Source organism: Triplophysa rosa, unplaced genomic scaffold (assembly GCF_024868665.1).
Source record: "Triplophysa rosa unplaced genomic scaffold, Trosa_1v2 scaffold124_ERROPOS922197, whole genome shotgun sequence".
Classification (NCBI taxonomy): Eukaryota; Metazoa; Chordata; class Actinopteri; order Cypriniformes; family Nemacheilidae; genus Triplophysa; species Triplophysa rosa.
Genome location: NW_026634124.1, coordinates 58,301 through 81,313, shown reverse-complemented (window position 1 = coordinate 81,313; position 23,013 = coordinate 58,301). Strand labels below are relative to the sequence as shown.

General features: G+C 42.5%; 1 protein-coding gene across 2 annotated transcripts in view; it reads left to right on the top strand.

Annotated features, from left to right (window-relative positions):
• Positions 1 to 23,013, top strand: part of ptprr (protein tyrosine phosphatase receptor type R) — an 80,179-nt gene that overhangs the window by 21,975 nt on the left and 35,191 nt on the right. Inside the window, exons 3-4 of one of the 2 annotated variants that reach the window (XM_057326750.1) lie at positions 7,034 to 7,162; positions 17,828 to 17,938. In XM_057326750.1, coding sequence (XP_057182733.1) covers positions 7,034 to 7,162; positions 17,828 to 17,938 — 240 coding nt within the window. The remainder of the gene's footprint in view (positions 1 to 7,033; positions 7,163 to 17,827; positions 17,939 to 23,013) is intronic. The other variant, XM_057326751.1, reaches the window with a different exon arrangement.

Sequence of the window (23,013 nt, the reverse complement as noted above, 5' to 3'; positions counted from 1 at the left end):
GTTTTTATTTTTAGTTATCGAGTCTTGTTGTCCCCATTGTGGGTTTTTGTTTCTTGTTTTGTCAATAAAGTCTTTCGTGTTAACCCCTTCACTGCCGCTGCCTGCATCTGGGTTCTTCAGCCACGCAATCCGTGACAGAATGCACGAGCCATACTCTGAANTCCAGCCGGCGTCAAGCCCTGTCCAGCCGGCCTTCCAGCCGGCGTCAAGCCCTGTCCAGCCGGCCTTCCAGCCGGCGTCAAGCCCTGTCCAGCCGGCCTTCCAGCCGGCGTCAAGCCCTGTCCAGCCGGCCTTCCAGCCGGCGTCAAGCCCTGTCCAGCCGGCCTTCCAGCCGGCGTCAAGCCCTGTCCAGCCGGCCTTCCAGCCGGCGTCAAGCCCTGTCCAGCCGGCCTTCCAGCCGGCGTCAAGCCCTGTCCAGCCGGCCTTCCAGCCGGCGTCAAGCCCTGTCCAGCCGGCCTTCCAGCCGGCGTCAAGCCCTGTCCAGCCGGCCTTCCAGCCGGCGTCAAGCCCTGTCCAGCCGGCCTTCCAGCCGGCGTCAAGCCCTGTCCAGCCGGCCTTCCAGCCGGCGTCAAGCCCTGTCCAGCCGGCCTTCCAGCCGGCGTCAAGCCCTGTCCAGCCGGCCTTCCAGCCGGCGTCAAGCCCTGTCCAGCCGGCCTTCCAGCCGGCGTCAAGCCCTGTCCAGCCGGCCTTCCAGCCGGCGTCAAGCCCTGTCCAGCCGGCCTTCCAGCCGGCGTCAAGCCCTGTCCAGCCGGCCTTCCAGCCGGCGTCAAGCCCTGTCCAGCCGGCCTTCCAGCCGGCGTCAAGCCCTGTCCAGCCGGCCTTCCAGCCGGCGTCAAGCCCTGTCCAGCCGGCCTTCCAGCCGGCGTCAAGCCCTGTCCAGCCGGCCTTCCAGCCGGCGTCAAGCCCTGTCCAGCCGGCCTTCCAGCCGGCGTCAAGCCCTGTCCAGCCGGCCTTCCAGCCGGCGTCAAGCCCTGTCCAGCCGGCCTTCCAGCCGGCGTCAAGCCCTGTCCAGCCGGCCTTCCAGCCGGCGTCAAGCCCTGTCCAGCCGGCCTTCCAGCCGGCGTCAAGCCCTGTCCAGCCGGCCTTCCAGCCGGCGTCAAGCCCTGTCCAGCCGGCCTTCCAGCCGGCGTCAAGCCCTGTCCAGCCGGCCTTCCAGCCGGCGTCAAGCCCTGTCCAGCCGGCCTTCCAGCCGGCGTCAAGCCCTGTCCAGCCGGCCTTCCAGCCGGGTCCCAGCCTTGTCCCGCCGACGCTCAAGTCGGCGGTCCCCCCCAGGACTTCCCCCACAGAATCCCCCAGGACTCCGCGCCCTCGAGCGCAGCCGGGGATTAAAACTGTTCCCCATATGAACCTTGTTGTTCCCCCCTCCCGTCCCCTGTTTATTGTTTTTGTTATCCCACCCTAGTCCTGTGGTTATCCTGTCTTGTTTGCCCCTGATATTATTTTTTATTTATTTTGCCTTGTCCTGTCTGTCAGCCAGTCTGTCTTGTCTCGTCCGTCTACCCCTTGGTGAGCACCTGGAGGTGCTCATTAAAGGGGGGGCTTCTGTCATGGCTCTGCCTCACTTAGTCATGTTTTTCTTGGTCCTGTGGCAGAGTCATGGCAAAGCCATTGGTTATGTGTGGAGAGAAACATATTATTGTCCTTTTGACAATAATATACGTTCTCTCCAGTGTCTCGTCATTGGCCCCGCCCCTCTTGTTTCCTGTATTGTTTCCCGGCCGTGTCTGATTACCCTCACATGCCTTGTGTCGTTATCCTTCGTTTGTCTTCCCTATTTAATGCCCTCATGTTTCTTAGTCCTGTGCTCGTGGACTGCATGTGTATGTACTGTGTTCCCTGTACCGTGTGCTCTGTGTTTTGCCTTGCCCATGGATACCCTTGTCTTGCCTTGCCTTCCCTTATCTTACTTGTTTAAGACGTTGTGTTGCTGGTTGGTTTAGTTAGTTTATTTTTGCCCCCCTGTGGGAAGTGTTTTGTTTCAGTTTTTATTTTTAGTTATCGAGTCTTGTTGTCCCCATTGTGGGTTTTTGTTTCTTGTTTTGTCAATAAAGTCTTTCATGTTAACCCCTTCACTGCCGCTGCCTGCATCTGGGTTCTTCAGCCACGCAATCCGTGACAGTGCTTCACTGAACTGAAACTTAAAACATCTCAAGATAAATGGACCAGGGCTTGACTTAACCTGGGAGGTTGATGGCTCCGTGTCAGAGCATTGCTTATGATTTTCGGACGGATCAGGCCTTAACTTAACATTATTCACGAAAAAGTTTTCAATCGTTCTTTTCATCTTCTCTCATCATCCGCGGCTACATCCACTCTGTTTAACTGACGGGCCTATAGGCTCCTCACCTCTGACTGAGTGCAGCACACGCATTTTCACACATACACACAAGAGGTTGCGCTAGACTTTTTTATTGTCCGTCATTTTGACTGACAGGCTCGTAAAAAATTCGTCATAATGTATTATTACCCGTCACTATGGTGCAAGGTGGCTTTACGTAGTAATTAGTATGTTTGTGATGTCATCACGCTGTACATGCGTCTCAGAACTTGTTGTATTTTAATACAACTGAATGCCCAATAAAGCCGTTATTTAATGTTTTAATGTTTATGTACATATGTGGTTCGATCTGGGAAAACCCAACACATGGTGCATATTTATATATTATAGTTTTTGATACCATATTCAAGCCCTTTCTGTCAGGGTCCTGTCCTTCGTATTCAGAGTTTTCGTGTCTTGTGGACAGGGTCATGACTAGGGTTGGGAATCATTTCAATTTTATCGATTCCGATTCCAATTCTGATTTTGCTTATCGATTTCGATTCTTATCGATTCCCAGTTTCGATTCCACAGTTGAAGTAAAACATTTAGATATCAACCTGTATGGTCATTTAGCCTGCTTATTGACTTGTTTGCAAAATATATATATATATATTTTTATGAGCAGCGTTTTGTGTATATTTACACATAGAAACACACCTTTTCTGATTTATTACAATTTGTATTATCATAGTTGAACTACATCATGGTTAAACTGCAGTTACTATAATGCAACTATGGTTAATTTGTGATTCCTGTGCTTTAATGCAAATTCTATAGCTAAACTATGCTTACTATAGTAAAAAATATCGATAATTTTCATAAGGGATTTTATTGAGATATCAGCAGATCATGCAACGCATGTACTTTTCTGAAAGTATGCACACAGGAATTGATAAGAGGAATTCAAATTTTAATCTCAAGTATCCGATTCCTATTCCTTTCGATTCCGATCTGATTCCTAGCCTTTCGATTCCGATTCCAAATTGGAATTGATTTTCAATTCCCAACCCTAGTCGTGACAGTACCATGTCTTGTGTGTGTGTTTCGTCTTGTGTGGAGACACGTGGCGGTTTGTTTTGACATTTCGCCGCGTGTCCTCCTGTCTTCCCTTTAGCTCCGCCCCCTTGTTTCTCCATTAGTGTTTCATCTCCCTCACCTGTCCTTCACCGTCCCTGTGTAATATCCATCGTTAATGTTTCCTTATTTAATGTCTCAGTTCCCTTTGTCCCTCGTCTTTGCATTGTTCCTTGTTCTCCAGTATTTGTTTGCCTCACCTTACCGTGCCCTCGTGTTCCGGATCCCTCATTCCTGTTTGCTGTGGACTTTCCTTTTATCGTGTTGGACTTATTATTTTGGATTTATTCATCATGTTTGTTTTATCCCCGTTGCGGGAAGTATTTTAGTTATTTACTTGTTTTGTTTGTGACCGTTTTCCCCATTGTGGGTTTTTTGTTCCTATTTGTTATTAAAAGTTTATTATTTAACCCTTCACCTGCCTGCGCTTGGGTTCTGTCTCCCGTCGAACGTGACACTTTCCAAATCAGTTTTTATTTTGCTCATACCTTGTGTATGTAACAAAAGTTATGGCTGAGGTCGGCTGAAGCGCTATTATTTTCAGGAACGGAATTTGGAGGAAAACGGGTTTAAAGTTAAGTGATGAAAATAAAAGCACAACAGTCCAGTATCACAAGTAAAAGTCACTTTAGAGTAGTAAAAGACTTACTCTAATAACAATTTAATAAAAAAATATTTCCTAGTGTTGAAGTCATTTGAATAAAACGAAAGTAAGGAAAATGGTGCGGGCACACTTAAAGAACGAGAGCACTGCCATTATCACTACACAAGGAAACTAGCAAACATTACGGACAACAACTAATAAGCAGTGAAGCAAGTTTTACGTTGTTTATCATGTGCATAGTGTCTGGACTTTTGATCATCCCTTGTATGTTTTGCGATCGAATAACTCCCGGTGCTGCAGACGGCGAGCTCTGTCATCTCACGAAAACATTGTATAAAAAACTTTGCATGCCGTAGTTTACATAGGACTGGCAGGAAATGTGCATTAATACTCCTTCATTCTTCATGTTATGTGGTTCCAGCGCGACATCCGACTGGTTTTCCCAGATCGCATCACATATGTCTAACGTTAGTCGGTAACAATGACAGGTGAAAACACGCACGTCCCCACGCGAGCATATCACGCTCTAATGAAGGGAAACGGGGAGTTTCAAATTGCCCTCATTGTAATCCGTCAATATGACGGACGGACGGCCTTCAGATTTTTCTGTCACTTGTAAAAAAAATCTGTCAATGACAGAGAATTTTCGTTTAACGTGACCTCTGGTACACACACGTACAGAAAAATCTGGACCACGGCCAATCAGAGGGGGGTCCGCCCTTCACTATCTCTGATTGGTTTAGACCACGATATGGGCCTAATGTGTGTCTGTTGTTGAATCACAGGGAGACTTTCAGAGTCGCATGACTCAGATTTTTCTTAGTCGCACCATTGAGAAATAAGGTCGCATGTGCGACCATATTGGTCGCACTCCAGAGCCCTGACTATTATGGTGGTTTTTCTAGACATATTGACTTTTCTTATATTCTAAATATATTACTGAGTTTTCTTATATAAAATAGTTTTCTTATATAAAAGAATACAATTAAAGGTAGTTATAGAGTTCATGTACTTCTCTGATCTTAACAAGGGCTATGGACCTCATGTATGAGTTTGAACACTTGAACACCTGCGTACACACCAAATATCTTATCAAACTACGACAGGAACTGCACGTACACCACACACACTTTTGTAGAGAAGTTTAATTAAGAACGCTGGGTTGTTTATCATTATCACACTAAACCATGAGTTCATTTTTAATAAAACCAAGGTTAAATCATGTATCGTCCGAAAGCCCCCGGAAAGGTGTCAAGATAAAGAGCACATGATATACGTATGTGTTATTGCACATGATATACGTATGTGTTATTGAGACGTCCGAAAGCCCCCGGAAAGGTGTCAAGATAAAGAGCACATGATATACGTATGTGTTATTGCACATGATATACGTATGTGTTGCACATGATATATGTATGTGTTATTGAGACGTCCGAAAGCCCCCGGAAAGGTGTCAAGATAAAGAGCACATGATATACGTATGTGTTATTACACATGATATACGTATGTGTTATTGAGAGCGCTCCCTACAATTAAATCCTAAAATGGTAGGCCGGAGATCTTAATATGGTAGGCCGGAGATCCTAATATGGTAGGCCGGAAATATAACTGTAGGCGAGCGCAAGAAGGATGGGCCAGCTGGGCATGAGTGAAATATAATAGTGGCAGATAAGAAGGGGACGGGCTAAGAAAGAGATGATGTCATGTAAAACCTGGTTGGGAGAAGATGATGTCAGGTAAATATGATTGGTTTAAACTGTGATAAAGACTTGAGAACAGTGTATAAAAGATGGAGTCAGAAGTGTAATTGTGGGGCATCTACAGATGAACTCTGTGTGTCTCACTTTGCTTGCTCGAGCAAATAAAGATTGAAACCTCTTGAAACCTGGCTCTCTGGTCTTCGTGAATTCTTTCAACATTGGCTGATCGACTTTTCGCCACGACACTATCTAGCATCAACCAAAGTTAGCAACAGTCTGACTCAGGCGCATCATGCAACATGATTACACAATCAACAGTCGGTAGTCATTAACATTTTGTTCCATATTAAATGTCTAGACTGAGTCGCATACATATTCGCGCCAGCTCCAGTTGAGGTGCTAAGAAATTTGTACTGTACACACTGAAATATTCATATAATAATGATTTATCGTTTTGTTCTACCAGTAGTTTTCAGAGTAAACTCCTTAGTTTCACCAAACTGAATAGCAGAAATATTGATTTGTTTGCCATTGTTCGAGTCAGAATTTAAAATGTGCAACCAATGTCTTATTCATAATTTACTCTGTACATCAGAATCAGAAAGAGCTTTATTGCCAAGTGTGCTTGGACACACAAGGAATTTGTCTTAGTGACAGAAGCTTCCAGTGCACATACAGGCTAAAAAAGTGACAAGGCACAGGTAACAAAACGTAAAAAATAAATATGTGAGAGACAATACACATTTGACAGAAAGGACAATATTAGACAAAAGGACAATAGGACCCTCTGAATTGGAAATTGAAATCTCTCTCTCTCCTCTCCACCTATAGCTGGTGTGTGGTGAGCGCATAGGCGCCGATGTACTGTGGCTGCTGTCGCATCATCCAGGTGGATGCTGCACAATGGTGGTGGTTGAGGAGAGACCCCCCCCATATGATTGTAAAGTGCTTTGGGTGTACAGCAATACACAGAAAACCGCTATATAAATGCCTCATTCATTCATTCATTCATTCATTCAATAGGCAGTATATTGGATGTACAGATGTGCTATATTCAAATTATACTGTTATATACAAGTTATGCAGGGGAATGTGGATAGCTGAATATTATATCAACAACATACGTATAATAAATATGAGTATATATGCAGGGAGGAAGATATTTTAATATCCAGAAAATAACATGTAGTAGAAGTTTAAGCAGTAATCTAGTATCTAAAAAAGTTCCAGCTTAAGTTGTTTGATATGTTATTTTATTGTTTTCATTTTTTTTATTCTTTATAATGTTGTACAGGTAATGTAATTTTAACATGTCATTTTTGTTAATATTTTTAGGAGGAAAAGAATGACATCGAGCTGTATGTGTCATCTGTGGGGGTCTCAGAAGCCATGTCCAATAGTGAAATGATCCGACTGCTTAACATCAACTCTGTACTGTCTGGCACCACTGAAGCACCTACTGAGGTTTGCGTGTGTGTGTTTGTAATGTGAAACCAATGGTGGAAAGTGGACATCATTTGTAAGAAAATGCTTAGATTGTCAAGCTTTGAACAGCCCTGTATTTGTACAATGTGAATCACATGCATACTCACCTCATAGTTTATGTGAATGCATTCACTGTCTGTATTAAAGTGCTTCTGAGAGCAGAGAAGCAGTAATGTGTTTCTAATTTGATTTTTCATTTTAACCTTCACTGGCATTTTAAAGGTAGACGTTCAATACAGTTGTTAATTGTTTTAGAGATATTTGAGAGCTTGTGTGTGTGTGTGTGTGTGTGTACGCGTGTTCATGTTTGTATATCCCGGTGGGGACCTAAACCTGAATGCACACCAACACATGGGGACTTGTGTCACCCTGGGGACCAAAATTGAGGTCCCCATGGGCAAAAAAGCTAATAAATTGTACAGAACAATATTTTTAAAAAATCTAAAAATGCAAAAAGTGTTCTATGATCTTTAGATTTAGGGGTAGGGTTAGGGATAGGGGATAGAATATACAGTTTGTACAGTATAAAAAACATTACGCCTATGGACTGTCCCCACGGGGATAGTAAACCAGATATGTGTGTGTGTGTGTGTATGTGTTATATGATTTTATTATGATCACATCCTTTATAGCATTACATGTACATACTGTATGTACAGTATATCTATTGACAGAAGTGCAATATAATATTCATAACTATGTATTCAGAAATATGTAAAGACTGTAAATAATGAATCGTTATGTTTTATTACCTAAACTGAGGTATTTCTATCTACATACACCCTTACATGCACTGAAAAAAATATTCTTGAGGGTTAGTAAATACCACCCATGCAAATCAGTTAAATTTTACTTTAAAAATAAATATATTAGGTAGCAAAGTAAACCATATGCAAACTTATTGAGAAGTATTAGGTAGACTTTATCAAATTTCTTTTAGTGTGTCATGACTCATAGCTGATAAATGTAGGTACTCTTTACTTAAAAATATAGAATAAAATCTACTCCAAAAAAAACAAAACAAATCTAATTATAATAAAATCTAATTGAGTGCAAATTATTACCTCAATTTTATTGAGAAGATTCAGTAAGTTTGCATATGGTTTAATTGGCTACCTAATATGCTTAAGTAAAATTTTACTGATTTGCATGGGTAGTATTTACTAACCCTCAAGAACAATTTTTTTCACATTGACCATTCGTCATGTTGTTTCTACAGTATCCCTTGTAATGACAATCTAGTATATGAGCAATCATATCTAAAAATATGTTTTCATGTTCTCAAGATCTTATGTATGTACACAGTATAAACCTACACTGTTAAACATTTTTTTGTAAAAAAATGGTAAAAAAATCTGGCAGCAGAGTTTCCAAACGTTTTCCGTAAAATTACAGGAAAAACCTGTTTCACAAAATGAAATAAATTGTAAAAATACAGGGCCAATTTTACAGTCAAAATTGTTTAAATTACTGTATAGCACTGTTGATAATTGCTCATTAAACTGTGGAAAAACAAATAAATTATATCAAAATACATTAAAAAGCAACATCTTCTCAGGGTAAATTTATGGAAATTTTAAGTAATTTTATTAAGCTTCTCTGTCAATCTACACACTAATTTACTTTAAAAAAACTTTTTATATGTATAATAACTAAGAAACTACTAATAAAACCAAATGTCCCACTAATTTCATAGGTAAACAACTAACTTCAGCTTATGCATGATGCATTTAGTTAATCTAAATTTGTTTTAGTTTCCTTTTTTGCTATTAAATAATAATATATTTGTCCACATAAAATACCAAGTTAACCGGACTTTTATTTTGGCAGGTTGTCAGAAGTCGCTTATTTTTTTGTATGTCTGTTTCTTCACTCAAACAATAAAATGTTAGTGAAATAAACTCTCAGAGTAACTCTGGAGATGTATTTCATGTCCTCATAAAGCGCAGACAAATGTGTAGCATGTTAAACTGTGCAGTTCATTCACTCAGACACGCAGAACAGCCAGATGGCATGTGTAAATAACAGGATTCGGCATCCTCTAGTCTGCATCTAGTTTTATGGACTCAATGCAGCCGGAAAACAAGTTTCACTCGGAAAATAGACTAAAACAGTAAAATAGCAGTTCACCATTTCAATAAGCTATCAGTTATTTACAGAGGTGGACAGTAACAAAGTAAATTTACCTGAGTACTGTACTTAAGTACACTTTTTAAGTATCTGTACTTTACTTGAGTATTATTTTTTCTGAGTACTTGTACTTTAACTTCACTACATTTGAAAGACAAATATCATACTTTTTACTCCACTACATTTATAAAAAGGTCCAAAAGTAGAAAATGGTTTCTATGCAGCGGGGTTTCCTCTGTGCGCAATTTAGCTGGCTTCCGATCTGCCAGGACCTTTTACTGTTGCCAAATATTTCAGATTTTCTAAGCTCACGGTTTTCCGGCAAGCTTTGAATGGCCATTTGGCAGATTTTTTTAACGCAAATCTGGCAACTCTTGGATCTTCCCCGCTAAAGTAATGTAAACGTAGGCGCTGCTACACCAATGATAGCGCTCTAAAAAGGCAAATAGAACAATAAAAGACGAAAAAGGCACATGTTAAAGTGTGGTGTAATCATCTGTGGGTTACGATCAGTCAAAGATCGTAGAAACATTGTCATGAAAATGATCGGCCTAACGGCTAAACGGTAAATAAGCATCACATACACATTGAGCTACACGTGCGTGTTAACTTATGATCTGCTGCTGTATCATTTAAAGCGATTTGGAAAATGAATGATGTTTTTACTGAAGTAACTATAGTTGAAGTATTCCTGTTGAAATAAAAACAATAGAACCCTGCCCAAAATACAACATAAAATGTAATGGATTTAATGGTTATAATGGGAATTGTACTATGGATACTTGTCTACTTGTATGTGATGGATTCTATTGGTGGGATGGTAAATCCTATTGTAATAAAACCCAAAACATCTCATTCTAATTCAAAAATGCATTGTTTTTCTTCAGCAGGGATGGTATTTGCAGTAAAACCACAGTATCCACAAATTTACCATTTTCTATATATAGGAACCATACTACAATTAATAATCTTTAGTAAAACCACAGCAACTAAAAATACCATAGTTTCATTATACTAGCTATAGTTTATTTTTGTAGTTAAATTATGGTAATACAAATGGTAATAAATCCAACAAACGCATGGCTTCTACACTTTGCTATTTACAAGAACCTTACTACTTACTGGTAAATTGCTGCTAAAACTGGTAAAGGGAATATACAAAATACAAGAACACTGCTCATAAATACTGTACATATAGGACTAGGGGGCTAATGAGGATAATTAGGCTAAATGATCATGCAGGATTACTGTATATCTAAACTAAAAATATATGTGCTAAACATATAAAGCTCTTAAAGGAGTTGCTCACTGCAAAATTTGCCCCCATTGACTTTCCATGGTAGGAATAATAATTACTATGGAAAGTCGATGGGGGCAAATTTTGAAGTGAACTACTCCTTTAATACAACTGATACTGTGAGCTACTCTGTGTATTCAGTAGGTTGCTTCAGAGGCATAAGGTATACGACAATAAAACAATGCACAACTGACATAAAGGAAATTTACTTTTAATACTTGAGTACTTTTAAAAGCACGTACTTCTGTACTTTTACTAAAGTAAGAATCTGTCTTTACAACTTTTACTTGTAGTGGAGTAATATTTGACCAATAGTATCTGTACTTTCACTCAAGTAAGGAAGTTGTGTACTTCGTCCACCTCTGGTTATTTATCAGCATGAGAAATACGTGTGAGCGTGTGNCTTATTTATCAGCATGAGAAATACGTGTGAGCGTGTGAACAGACTAAAATGCGTGTCTCACGGTGAATGTGTGATACTTGAGAGCCCTGTAACATGAACAGAGTTTAGCGGGCTGTGCGTTAATAATAACGGTCCGTGGGGAAACGCAGTGCTCCGTGTGTACTGTAGTTAAATGGATTAAACAATGCTTCGAGTAAACAAAAATTGCCTCTATGATTTTTTGTATTTGAATAACTCGAGTAACTCGAGGAATCGTTTCAGCCCTAGTCAACGGTCACAGCAAAATAATTAGACTGACTGCAAATCTCTATGTACATTATACACTATATTCAGTTCACTTTCTTATAGCAAAACCTCCCAAGAGTTACTTTTGCAATAACCAATCTTGCACAGTCACAGTGGACCTACAAAAACAAAACAAATTAATAATAATGGATATTATAGGAAAATGATACAGTGTAGATCAAATTTATTTCATTGCCACTGTCAAAGCAATCGTATGGAATCAAATTACTTGTCCATCTTTGGCAATGTAGATTTTAGATTATAAACAGTCCAATCTTTTCCATACCTGGATTGTCATGTTGTATTTCCTCACAAATTTGAATTTGCAGCGTCTGATTGGATGATGGAAGTCTTAGAACTAAAATATATGCCTAAAAGTAGAGTTATAAGTTTGATTGCTATGCAGATAAATTACAATATTGTTGTTTCAATTAAAAATACTGTCATACTGTAATATATTATAGGAATTATTACTTATTGTTAATATATGTTGTATTAGCTGTAGTGAATTGATAACCGTTGCACATGTAAATACTTTAATTTAATATGTAATATGTTAGGCAAAGTTTAAAAAATGTTATAGGATCTAGCAGTTTTACGTCTTGGTTACCTATGTAACCTCAGTTCCCTGATGGAGGGAACGAGACGTTGTGTCAAACCAACAGATTGGGGTTCGCTGTTGAGAACCTATCAACTTCTGACTAGTTTAGAAAAGGCGAATGAAATTGGCGAATGAAATTTGCATGCCGGACTCCTCCCCGGAAAGGAAGCCGGCGTGCTCATTCATTCACCGTTTGGTCTGAGGAGCCTGAGAGCATCCCTCCAGCATTGTGGCATAAAGGACACAACGTCTCCTTCCCTCCATCAGGGAACTAAGGTTACATACGTAACCAAGACGTTCCCTTTCTGTCGGTCTCTCGACGTTGTGTCGAACCGACAGATTGGGGTTCCTAATCTCCAAAACAGACAAAGAGCTGCTCAGAGCTTCTGAAGCTCTGTGTGAAGTCCAAGTAGAGGCACAGTGCGCGTACTGGACACAACACGGATGGGGTTGGGTCTTCCTACCCAGTGGGGAGCGCCTGCAGGTTCACCACCTGGCCTCTAGGGGGAGTGGTGGGAACTTTGGGCACGTAGCCCGGGGTCTCAGGATAACGTGAGAATCACTGGGCCCGAGTTCTAGGCAATCTGTGGACACGGATGTTGCTTGTAGGTCCCCTACCCTCTTGGAGGTGAGCACCAGGAGAGCCGTCTTTATCGTGAGGTGAGAAAGAGCGGCAGCTCCGAGGGGCTCGCAGGGGGGGGGGGCTCTTGAGGCCCGCCGCCTAGGTCGTAAGAGGTACGGAGTGCAGATGAGGCGGTAGCCTTCTCGCACCCTTAGGAACCTAATGACCAGGTCGTGCTGTCCCAGAGGCTTCTCAGCAACTGGGTCGTGATGAGCGGCCGTAGCAGCTACATACACTCCCAGTGTGGAGGGGGGAGAGGTTACTCTCCAGTCTCTCTTGAGGAAGGGACAGCCCGTTCCCGATCGAGCAACTCTGCGGGTCTTCTCTCCGAGAAGAACACCAGGACGAGAAGAGGCGCCACTTATAGGCATATAGCCGCCTAGTGGCCAAGGCCCTAGCCTGAGTGATGTCCCAACCACCAAAACCAAATGCAACCCAAGTGGGCCACTCAGGATCTCCTCATCCCGTCCAGACATGGAGGTTCCAAGGGTCTGCCTGGGATGCCGTAACGTGCTCCTTCCCCTGGGAAAGCAGATCCTTTGCCAGGGGGAGCGGCCAGGGGGGAGTTGTTGTCAAGAGCCTTAGCTCCGAGAACCAAGTCCGGTTGGGCCAATAGGGCGCAACTAGTACCACTTGATGCTCCTCTTCCCTGGCCTTGCACAAGACCTGTGCAATGAGGCTCAACTGGGGGGAAGGCGTACTTCCGCTTACCCTGCGGCCAGCTGTGCGCTAGGGTATCCGTGCCGAGGGGTCCCTCTCAGGGAGTACCAAAGCGGAAATGGGAGGAGTCCAGGGAGGCAACAGGTCCACCTGCGCCTGGCCAAACTGCTCCCATATGAGCTGGACTGCGCGGGGATGGAGTCGCCACTCTCCGCGAGGCATCGACTGACGAGAGAGCGCGTCGGCTGTCTGGTTCAGGTCGCCTGGGATGTGTGTGGCTCGCAGGGAGCTGATCACCTGCTGACTCCAGAGGAGGAGGCGTCGGGCGAGTCGTGTTAGCTGCCATGAGCAAATGCCACCCTGACGATTAATAACGCCACGGCAGCTGTGCTGTCCTGACCGGACCAGCACATGCTTGCCCTGCACAAGAGGTTGCCACCTCTTCAGTGCAAGCAGCACAGCCAACAACTCTAGGCAGTTGATATGCCAACGCAGGCGGTGGCCCGTCCACCGCCCGACACTGCGTGCCCGTTGCACACAGCACCCCAACCCTGCAGGGAGGCATCTGTCGTCACCACGACGTGCCTTGCCCCTGCCCTAGGGGGGACCCTGTCCGCAAGAAGGTCATTGAAGACCAGGGGGTCAGGGTGTGTCGGCAGAAAAGCGTGATGACCATACGCCTGCTGCCGGTGTGCCACGCTCTCCAGGGAACCCGTCTCTGTAGCCAGTCTTGGAGCGGTCGCATGTGCATCGACCCGAGGGGGACACCCCCACCGAGGATGCCATGTGCCCAGGAGCCTCTGAAAGTATCAGGGGGACACTTCAGGCAGTTCAACACTGACTGAGCATGCTCTGAGTCAGTCACACTGTCATGGAGACAGAGTCGAGTTGCATACCGAGAAAGAGGATGCTCTGCACAGGGGAGAGCTTGCTCTTTTCTGGGTTGACCTGTGGTCCCAACCGATCTAGGTGCCGGAGCACTAGGTCCCTGTGTGTACACAACAGATCTCGTGAGTGTGCCCAGACAAGCCAGTCGTCGAGATAGTTAGTACCCGCACACCTCTCTCCCCGAGGGGAGGGGTGGTGACCCTGACCCGAAGCACGGGAGCATCCTTGCTTCTGACTGAGGTAAGAGGATGTCCCGAACTTGAGCGGGCGTCTGGTAATTTGTATCGCGTAACTGAGACGGATCGTATCCCGTAGCCACCGTGACGGTTTGGGGGCTCTAGTCAGGCTCCCAGGGACCGAGACCGGGGCTAGGGGTACGATCTGCTTCATCGACCTCCCAGGGGGTGGTTCGATGGCTGGCAGTGCGGATTCCTTGCCGTGGGGAAGCCCCCGGGGAGGAAATCGGCTCTGCTGACTTACCTGCCTGGCGATGATGTAGCACAACGCACTGTCAACTGAGAGTGCTGAGGGCTACTGATTATCCTCGACATTGGGTCTCGCCGGGTGACAGAACTTGTTTGACGTGAACGTGCCGGAAAGGGGGCGTTCCAGGTCTTACTAAGTTCCTCATTTCCGGTAAACACGGCACTGGGGGCAGGCGCGGCTTGGAGCCGTGCTCAAGCCCGAGGCACCATGTATCCAGCTGCGAGCGCCGGGAGAGGCAGTGCGGGCACTGCAACCCAACGCTCATGGCGGCCCGGGAAAGCATGGCAGACATTTCAACGTCCGCTTCTTCCTGGGCTCAACCCCCCGAGGGAGGGAGCGCCGAGGAATCGCCGGAGTCGGATGGCACTACGTCACCTCCCGATGCTGCAAGGGACATGTCATCATTGTCACGCACCGTTTCCGAATACGTGGTTGAGGAACAAGACGGTGGGACCGTCTCCTGGGGAACGGTCAGACGAGCGAGACGAGGTGCGAACGGTCAGTGAGCCAGTGGCTGGCGGATTAACGCTCACAGTAATCCTCATATCACCCTCGCTGCTTGCCGTAGCGGGCGGCAGGGCCGTAGTCCTGCCGTCACGGAACGGGGAGCAGACGAGGTGGTGGCTGAGTCCCGTGGGAACACAGCCACCCGTGACGCAACGTCTGAATCGTCAACCGCCCGCAGTGCGGGCAGGACGTATCCACAACGTCTGCCCCAGCATACTGGAAGCAGACATCGTGTCCGTCCCCCTCCTCGATGAGTGTGTTGCACCCATGAGAACAGTGGGACATGCCACTCTGGAGAAATTTGCTCTTTTAAAGAAAAAAACTCGAACTCTTCTGGCACTGCCGAGACACCCAGGGGAAGTCGCTGCAGGAAGGGACAGTCCGCTGAATCACGTCATAAGGTTCCAGCAGTAATTCGGCGTAGAGATGAAGTCTCGAAGTCAATCAGAGTGAAGGCTCCGAAGAACAAATGGTGAATGAATGAGCACACCGGCTTCCTTTTATACCCGGACATCCGGGGAGGAGTCCGGCATGCAAATTTCATTTGCCAATTTAATTGGCCTTTTCTAAACTGGTCAGAAGTTGATAGGTTCTCAAGAGCGAACCCCAATCTGTCGGTTCGACACAACGTCGAGAGACTGACAGAAACGGAACTACAGTTTACTATAATTAAGTTGTCAAAATGCAAAGTTTTATATTGTTTAGGTGAGAACAAAAATAAATGTCAAAATAAATTACATTTGTGTCTGTAGAATTACCAGTTGACCTGTAAAATACACTAAATGCATAATGACCTTCACCTGCATTTAATGACAAAGCAATTTATTCATAACATCACTTCTTGCAGCCACTAAAACGATCCAGTCAGGGTTGCCACATCAGCAAAGGCAGATATATTTCCGAACATAACGTAAGGAAAGCGGAGCACATATAGCTGTTTCAGCAACATTAAATATTGGATTTGACAGTTTGATTAATACATTCTTTAGTCTTTAAAATGTTGGCTATTACATATGCACTACACAAAGTTTTTGGACCGCCTTCTGGGCCATTCTTAGTTTTAGACTATAGTCGACTACAAGGTTATAAAACTTTTGTTTAAATGACTGTCAAATTAGTCAATCATCCCTAAATTATTTTACACATTTACCAAGCTAGTGAAGCTGTTGTTTTATTTAGCTTTTTTGTTTTGGATGTTTAATTGCAATTTTACTTATTTTTTTAAAGAGAAAATCTGTGAATGATTAAAACTACTATAAATTGCTTTTTAAAAACATAATATTTCTGTTATATTAAATTATGGGTAATTTCCTGTAATTTTAATAGTTAGTAGTATTTTTTTGGTAACACTTTATTTTACGGTGCCTTGTTACACGTTACATGTATTTACTATAGTATTTACTAGAAATAATGCATAGTTACATGTAACAAACCCTAAACCCTTATCCTACCCTATAGTAAGTACATGTAGTTCATTTTTATTATTTAGTACTTAAATGTATAATGAAACTGTAACATTGGCACTGTAAAATAAAGTATAACCATTTTTTTATTACAGTAAAAATCCGTTAAATAACAGGCATTAACTGCTTAATGGAAAAAAGGGAAAATTCTGTTAAATAATACAGAGCATGACCTGTAAAATAAAAGAAATTCTAACAGTAGAATAAAATGTTTGCTTACAGGTGTATGTGTGTGTAAGGATGATTAATTTTAGTGTGTGTGTGTGGGCAGGTTTTTATGGAGGACTAAACCTGCAAAAATTATAAATAAATAAATGTAAAAATAAATAAATATGTAAACGAATAAATGTAATAATATGAAAATAAATAAAGGAATGAATGGTTTGATAAAAGAAAATAATTCGTTTTAGCTATTATTGATCTTAGCTTTAACTTTTCTTTTCATTTTTTAAATTGATTTATTATTTTTTGTGTCCATTTTTTAATTATTTTTAATTATTATTATTTTTTATTTATCATTTCCTTTTATTTTTACATTTATTTATTTATACGTTTATTTATTTTTATATTTATTTATTATCGCATGTATTTATTTCCACTTTTATTTATTTATTCTTAAATTTATTCTTACTTTTCTGTGTCTTGTATGATAATTAGATGGGTTGGTCTTGCCTACTATTGGTTCAGCGTAGATTGAAGCGTTTGATCGATTACTCTTGACTTGTTTTGGACTAACTCACTCACTGATCGTTTGCTTCGTGTATAAGGTTAAGTAACTATGGCGGGTGCACAATTAGCTAGAGAGTTACAGCATTTAGCCAATGAAGTCGATAACCATGCATCAAATGGCTATGTGTCATTTAGATTAGGTGCGCTTATTGATGTTTTATTACAGATTGACGGTGAGATGGACACAAAAAATAATAAATCAATTTAAAAAATGAAAAGAAAAGCTAAAGCTAAGATCAATAATAGCTAAAACGAATTATTTTCTTTTATCAAACCATTCATTCCTTTATTTATTTTCATATTATTACATTTATTCGTTTACATATTTATTTATTTATACATTTATTTATTTATAATTTTTGCAGGTTTAGTCCTCCATAGGTTTTGAGGCGGAGTCTGCTCTGTAAAGCGCAGTGTCAATGTCTTCCTTAAGATCGCACTTGTTGTCTGACTTTAGCTCAACCACAACGGAAGCTTTTTGGTGTGAGCAACTGTGTGACGGGGCTCTCTTGAGACTTACATGGCACAACTGTGAGCTTTTAATGATATTCTGCTCTTTCTGTGTCCGAACAGAAGAATGTTTTTAAAGACCATCATGAGAAGAACAACGTGTGGGACAAAGAGGGCTTCTATGTGCTTGTCATCTGCCTCACAATATTCATCATCATCTTTACCTGTTTAATGGTACATATCTTATCTTATCTCTTTCATTCTAATAAAAAATATAACGTCATGTAAGTAATGTATAGGCTGTTGTGATATATAAGAGTTTGTGAATGAAATGTTGGACCTTCAGAGGAAATTTTTATTCTCGTTTTTTATGGACTTCTCGGTTTTACAATCATTATCATCTTGGTGTTGCATGCTTCTCCTAAAATGTAAAGAGAAATGTAAATGGACACAAACGAGTCAGATGTTGGCATACCGTAAAAGCCTAATAACAAAAACTTATTCTGGCCCATCAAAGAATTCTTTGAAACTTTGTTGAGATGTCTTGTGACTCTAGAGAACACATGTCTGACTTTTCTGGATTCTTTTCTCATGAGAAATATCTGAGAAACAATGGACTTTTAGTTTATTTAGTTAATATTATTGTCGTTTAAGAGAAATACTTGGGATATTAAAACACATTTCCAATGGGTTTGCTTTAAAAACACTGAATATTAGTTCATATACTTCCTGTTTTCATCCGAAACACTTCATCTCAAACAACGGTCATTAACATTCATACTTTCACTATTTAAACTGATACACATTGAAGACTTTCATGTATGATGGAAATTAACGATAGAGCAACAAGGTGTTATATATTAAGAGAAAGAGCGACATTGCAAAACGGATGTACTGTAGCAGAGGAAATTGCATGGCTTCCTCTTGGTGGTTCAGCACTTTTAAGGGATCATCTTGGTCACGCCTGACTCTGCCCTCTGATTGGTTGATCTTGACTCTTAACGTTTTAAGTCTGTCTTAAGCCTGTCAATGACATAATAGCGTGTCCTCGGAGCACCTGGCTCTCTGTCACCCTAACTGACTGAAGAGCTTAAGGAATAATTACCCCTGTAAGCTGCAGCTGATCACACGGAAGCATTAATCAGGACTACTAATATCAATAGCACAAATTACAACAAACAAATTATACAACGTGAGTTATACTGTATAGTGTTACTTGAAAATGTATACTGTATTATGGAGCAAGATGGTGTATAATTAAGTCATTAATAAACATAAACGCAATAATGAACATTATTACACGTTTACACTGGAACTTATTCACACTGTTGTCAACGTCACAAAACCAGTCAATTTACTAGGGTAAATATTTTTGAAAGGGACATTTATGCTTTCCATTGATGTATGGTTTGTTAGAATAGGACCATATTTGGTTGAGATATAACTATTCAAAAATCTGGAATCTGAAGCTGCAAAAAAATAAATAAAGAGAAAATCGCCTTTAAAGTTGTTAATCAGAGTCGCTGTAGCAGGGCGCTGCTCAGAAGAAACAGGTTTGTTTTTACGCTCTCCATTGGCTTAATGCTGTAATGACGTTGTGGAGAATAGATGAACCTGAAAGCTGAAATTCTAAACGTTACATAGATACCAAACCTGAGTGGGTAATAGGTTGTTTGCGCATGACGTCACAGCACTGCGCAAAGTGCCGGTGGATGGAGGGCAGAACGTGATTTCCTCCATAGGAATTAGCTATAACAAACTCAAAATACCTATGTTTTGTAAATTGAGAAAGAAATCGCATGTCAATAGATTAGTGAGAGCAGCCTAATATTCCTGCTATTCTGTGTGCTTGATATGAATCAAACAAATGAAAAGAGAAGCACTCACTGCTCACTCTGTAACCTTTGTAGCTTTAATAGGAATTTATATTGTTTTCGTTTCAGAGTTTGTAGTGCAAAATTTGCCAGTAGTTGTTTAAAAATGGATAATAAAACTGCCTCCACTAATTATTATAAAAAAAATAAACGAGCTCAAAAAGGTGATCACTTTGCTAACCTGCTTTGACCAACTGTGAACTCATTACTATGTGTTGTGGATGTGACTTGTGCCATATCATCACCATTAATACCTATGAAACTAATGATTAAATTACTACTAGAGCACAAAATAGTTTAGTTGAGTACAAAATTCATCATAGATCTAGTCACTTTATTTTGCTCTCAAAATGCCACCCTCAATAGGACAAAAATGTGACTCTTATTTGTTTTCTTTTTAAAAAGTAGGATTTTCATTATGATGAATTCGGTTGAATTTGGTATGTTAAGGTATGTTTTTATATACCATAATTGCATAAAACTGGTTTTGTGGTTTATGCCCCCACTTCTTTCGAGTCATTCTGTGATCCATACACACATGGCACAGCATCAAAGTTTAAGAAACGTCTGTCTGAGAAGCAGTGGCGGTTCTAGACTACTGTAACTGGGGGGGCCAGGCAGGGGCCACTTATGCTTTTAGGGGGCACACTAACATGTGTCATGATTAATTTTCAGTCATTTTTCACTGTCATGTATTACTGTTTTCTCCAAGTAAACTAATAAGCTAATAAAACAAGTTCAGCTCAAATTAATGTTCCATGGTCATTTATTTCACAACACATTGTATATAGTAAAAATAACAATGACAACAATAATAACATTTAGGCACTTTTCTGCATCTTAAATGTACATACATAAATAAAAACTACCCACAAACAAGATATCCAAAAATCAACTTAAGCAGTCATCTTAACATGAGTCACATTATCAGGTATTTCCTTTACACAAAGAAAAAAACATGAATTTCAAAATTTTCACATGTGATATACAGTATGTGGTTTTGGCACACTTTCATGTGAATGCCATGTTAACTAAATACTCATGTAAAAACTAATGTTTTTCACATGGAATTTCAGGGTTACAAAAGTTGTCTCTCTGCACAACTAAATCACCTTGCTGATGGGTCCTCTGTTCTATTGGACTTTCTTCATTAAGCTTTTGTGCACTTCTGACTCATTTTCAGAAGCATCTTCTTTCTCCAGCCTTGACTGACTATTATCTTTAGTTTTCTTATTAAAAAAGGACATTATGTCCTTAGAATTTTTCTCTTCATTTTAACTGCAAATGGAAAATTATGAAAATGTGTAAATGAACACTAAAGCTCGACTCTCAAATACACCACAAGTAATATACAGGACAGTATAGAATAAACTGTATTGATTACTTCAACTCTGCTAATTCCTTGGGAATGACAGACCATTTATTTTAATTATAAGGCAAAAGTGCATTTTATCAAACATTCACCCCAATAAATGTAAGTTGCATTTGATCTCATTTCATTAACAAATAGAATTTCTTGTGTGTTACACGTTCTCTGGCAGCAGCTGATTCTTTGTATAGGCACGAGTCACGACTGCTTTATATGTAGATTTAACATGTGCAACACCGGAAAATATAGGTCAGTATTTTAATATGATGTGTAATGATATGCATTTTCATTATATTTTTACAAAATATTTCCATTACCTGTATGATGTAGACGTAATCTTGCTGAAGGCGAACAGACACGACATTGATTGCGTCTTGCTTGCGTAATCTTCCTTTTGGCACACAAGCATCGTTACTGCCACTCGCAGGACAAACTGTGCATTGCACCCGAAATTGCTCGGTTGTGGTAAAAAATTCCAGAAACGATTCCAGATTAAGGCCGGATTCACATTTCGCGTCTTTTCCGCGCGCATATTCGTTATTTTAAATGTAGACGCGAGGGTGGCGACGCAGTCGCGACGGCCATGCTCCTCTCATGTTTTGCGCGCGGTTTTAGACGCGAAATGTGAATCGAGCCTTAGGGGTGCCAAGTGTGCTGACACATGGGCACTGGCCCCCCTAAGGCTCGATTCACATTTCTCCTTAGGGGGGCTGCTGAGAAGCTCAAAAATGGCATGTTACTAGTTAGTTTCAAGGGAAATAATGTTCAAATCATGTATTTTTTTGTTTGACAAATAACCCTGCGTATGTGTCTTGTCATGGTCCTGTCCTCCTTGTCCCCTAGTGGGAAGTTTCTGTTTGCCTACTTGAAAAGTCTTTTGTTATCGTGTTTGTTCCCCCATCGTGGGTTTTTGTTTTATATTTTCAATAAACATTTTCTGTTAATCCCGTAACTGCTGCCTGCATCTAGGTTCTGTCCGCAAAACCGTGACAGAACGAACCGACCAAAAATAAACCCAGCAGGCAGCACCTCTTCCCTGGCTAGGCGGGAATCGGCTGACCACCAACATTAGTGGCAGTCGACTTCCGCCAGGATGTAGAGCGGCGATGGTCCCTTCCCCCTCAGGGGAACAGGGACTTCGCAGAGTATGCCCGGACATCAACAGCTAGGCAGAGCTTCCTCTTGGAAACCATTATGAACGCCTTCTTCCTGGCGGGTCTCGCCGATCCTCCACCTCTGGCAGAGCGAGAGAGGCTAATCTGGGGTCCCTTCCAGGATTTAGTCAAGAGCCTCTCTCCCAGCTGCCGGCAGGGTCCTTTACGCCCCTGCCTGCCTTCCATCCTGGAGGATGTCTTCGTGGGCACTGTCACCCTGGGGACTCAGCCCCTCCCACCTCAAGCTCCACTGGTCCTGCCCCTCCTACCAGTCTCCGGGGCAAGAGAGAGCGGAGGGAGTCCTGGGGGACGGCATCGGACTCCTCCAGTGCGGAGCTGGCCACGCCCCCCACCACATCCCTGCAGCCTGCCATAAACTCTGTGGGCCACAGTAAAAAGAAGAAGTGGAAGAAGGGGTCGTTGTCAGTGCCGGCATCCAGTCCTGGTCCGGCCACAGCCCCGGCACCCAGTCCGGTTGAGCCGGCATCCAGTCCGGTGATCCAGCCTGCAGTCCAGCCGGCACCCAGGCCAGTACCCCAGTCGGCAGTCCAGACGGCAACTCAGCTGGCGATCCAGCCAGCATTCCAGCCGGCAGTCCAGCCGGCACCCAGGCCGGTACCCAAGTCAGCAGTCCAGACGGCAACTCAGCCGGCGATCCAGTCGGTGATCCAGCCGACATCCAGTCTGGGTCCAGCCGGCGTCCAGTCCGGTCCAGCCGGAGTCCATTCCGGTCCAGCCGGCATTGCAGCCGGAGTACAGTCCGGTCCAGCCGGCATTCCAGTCGGCGTCCAGCCCAGCCAGCATTCCAGTCGGCATCCAGTCCGGTTCAGCAGCCAGCTATCTGGCAAGCATCCCGGTCGGCAGTCCAGCCGACATTTCCACAGCCGGCACTCCCCTTAGGTCCCTCCCCCC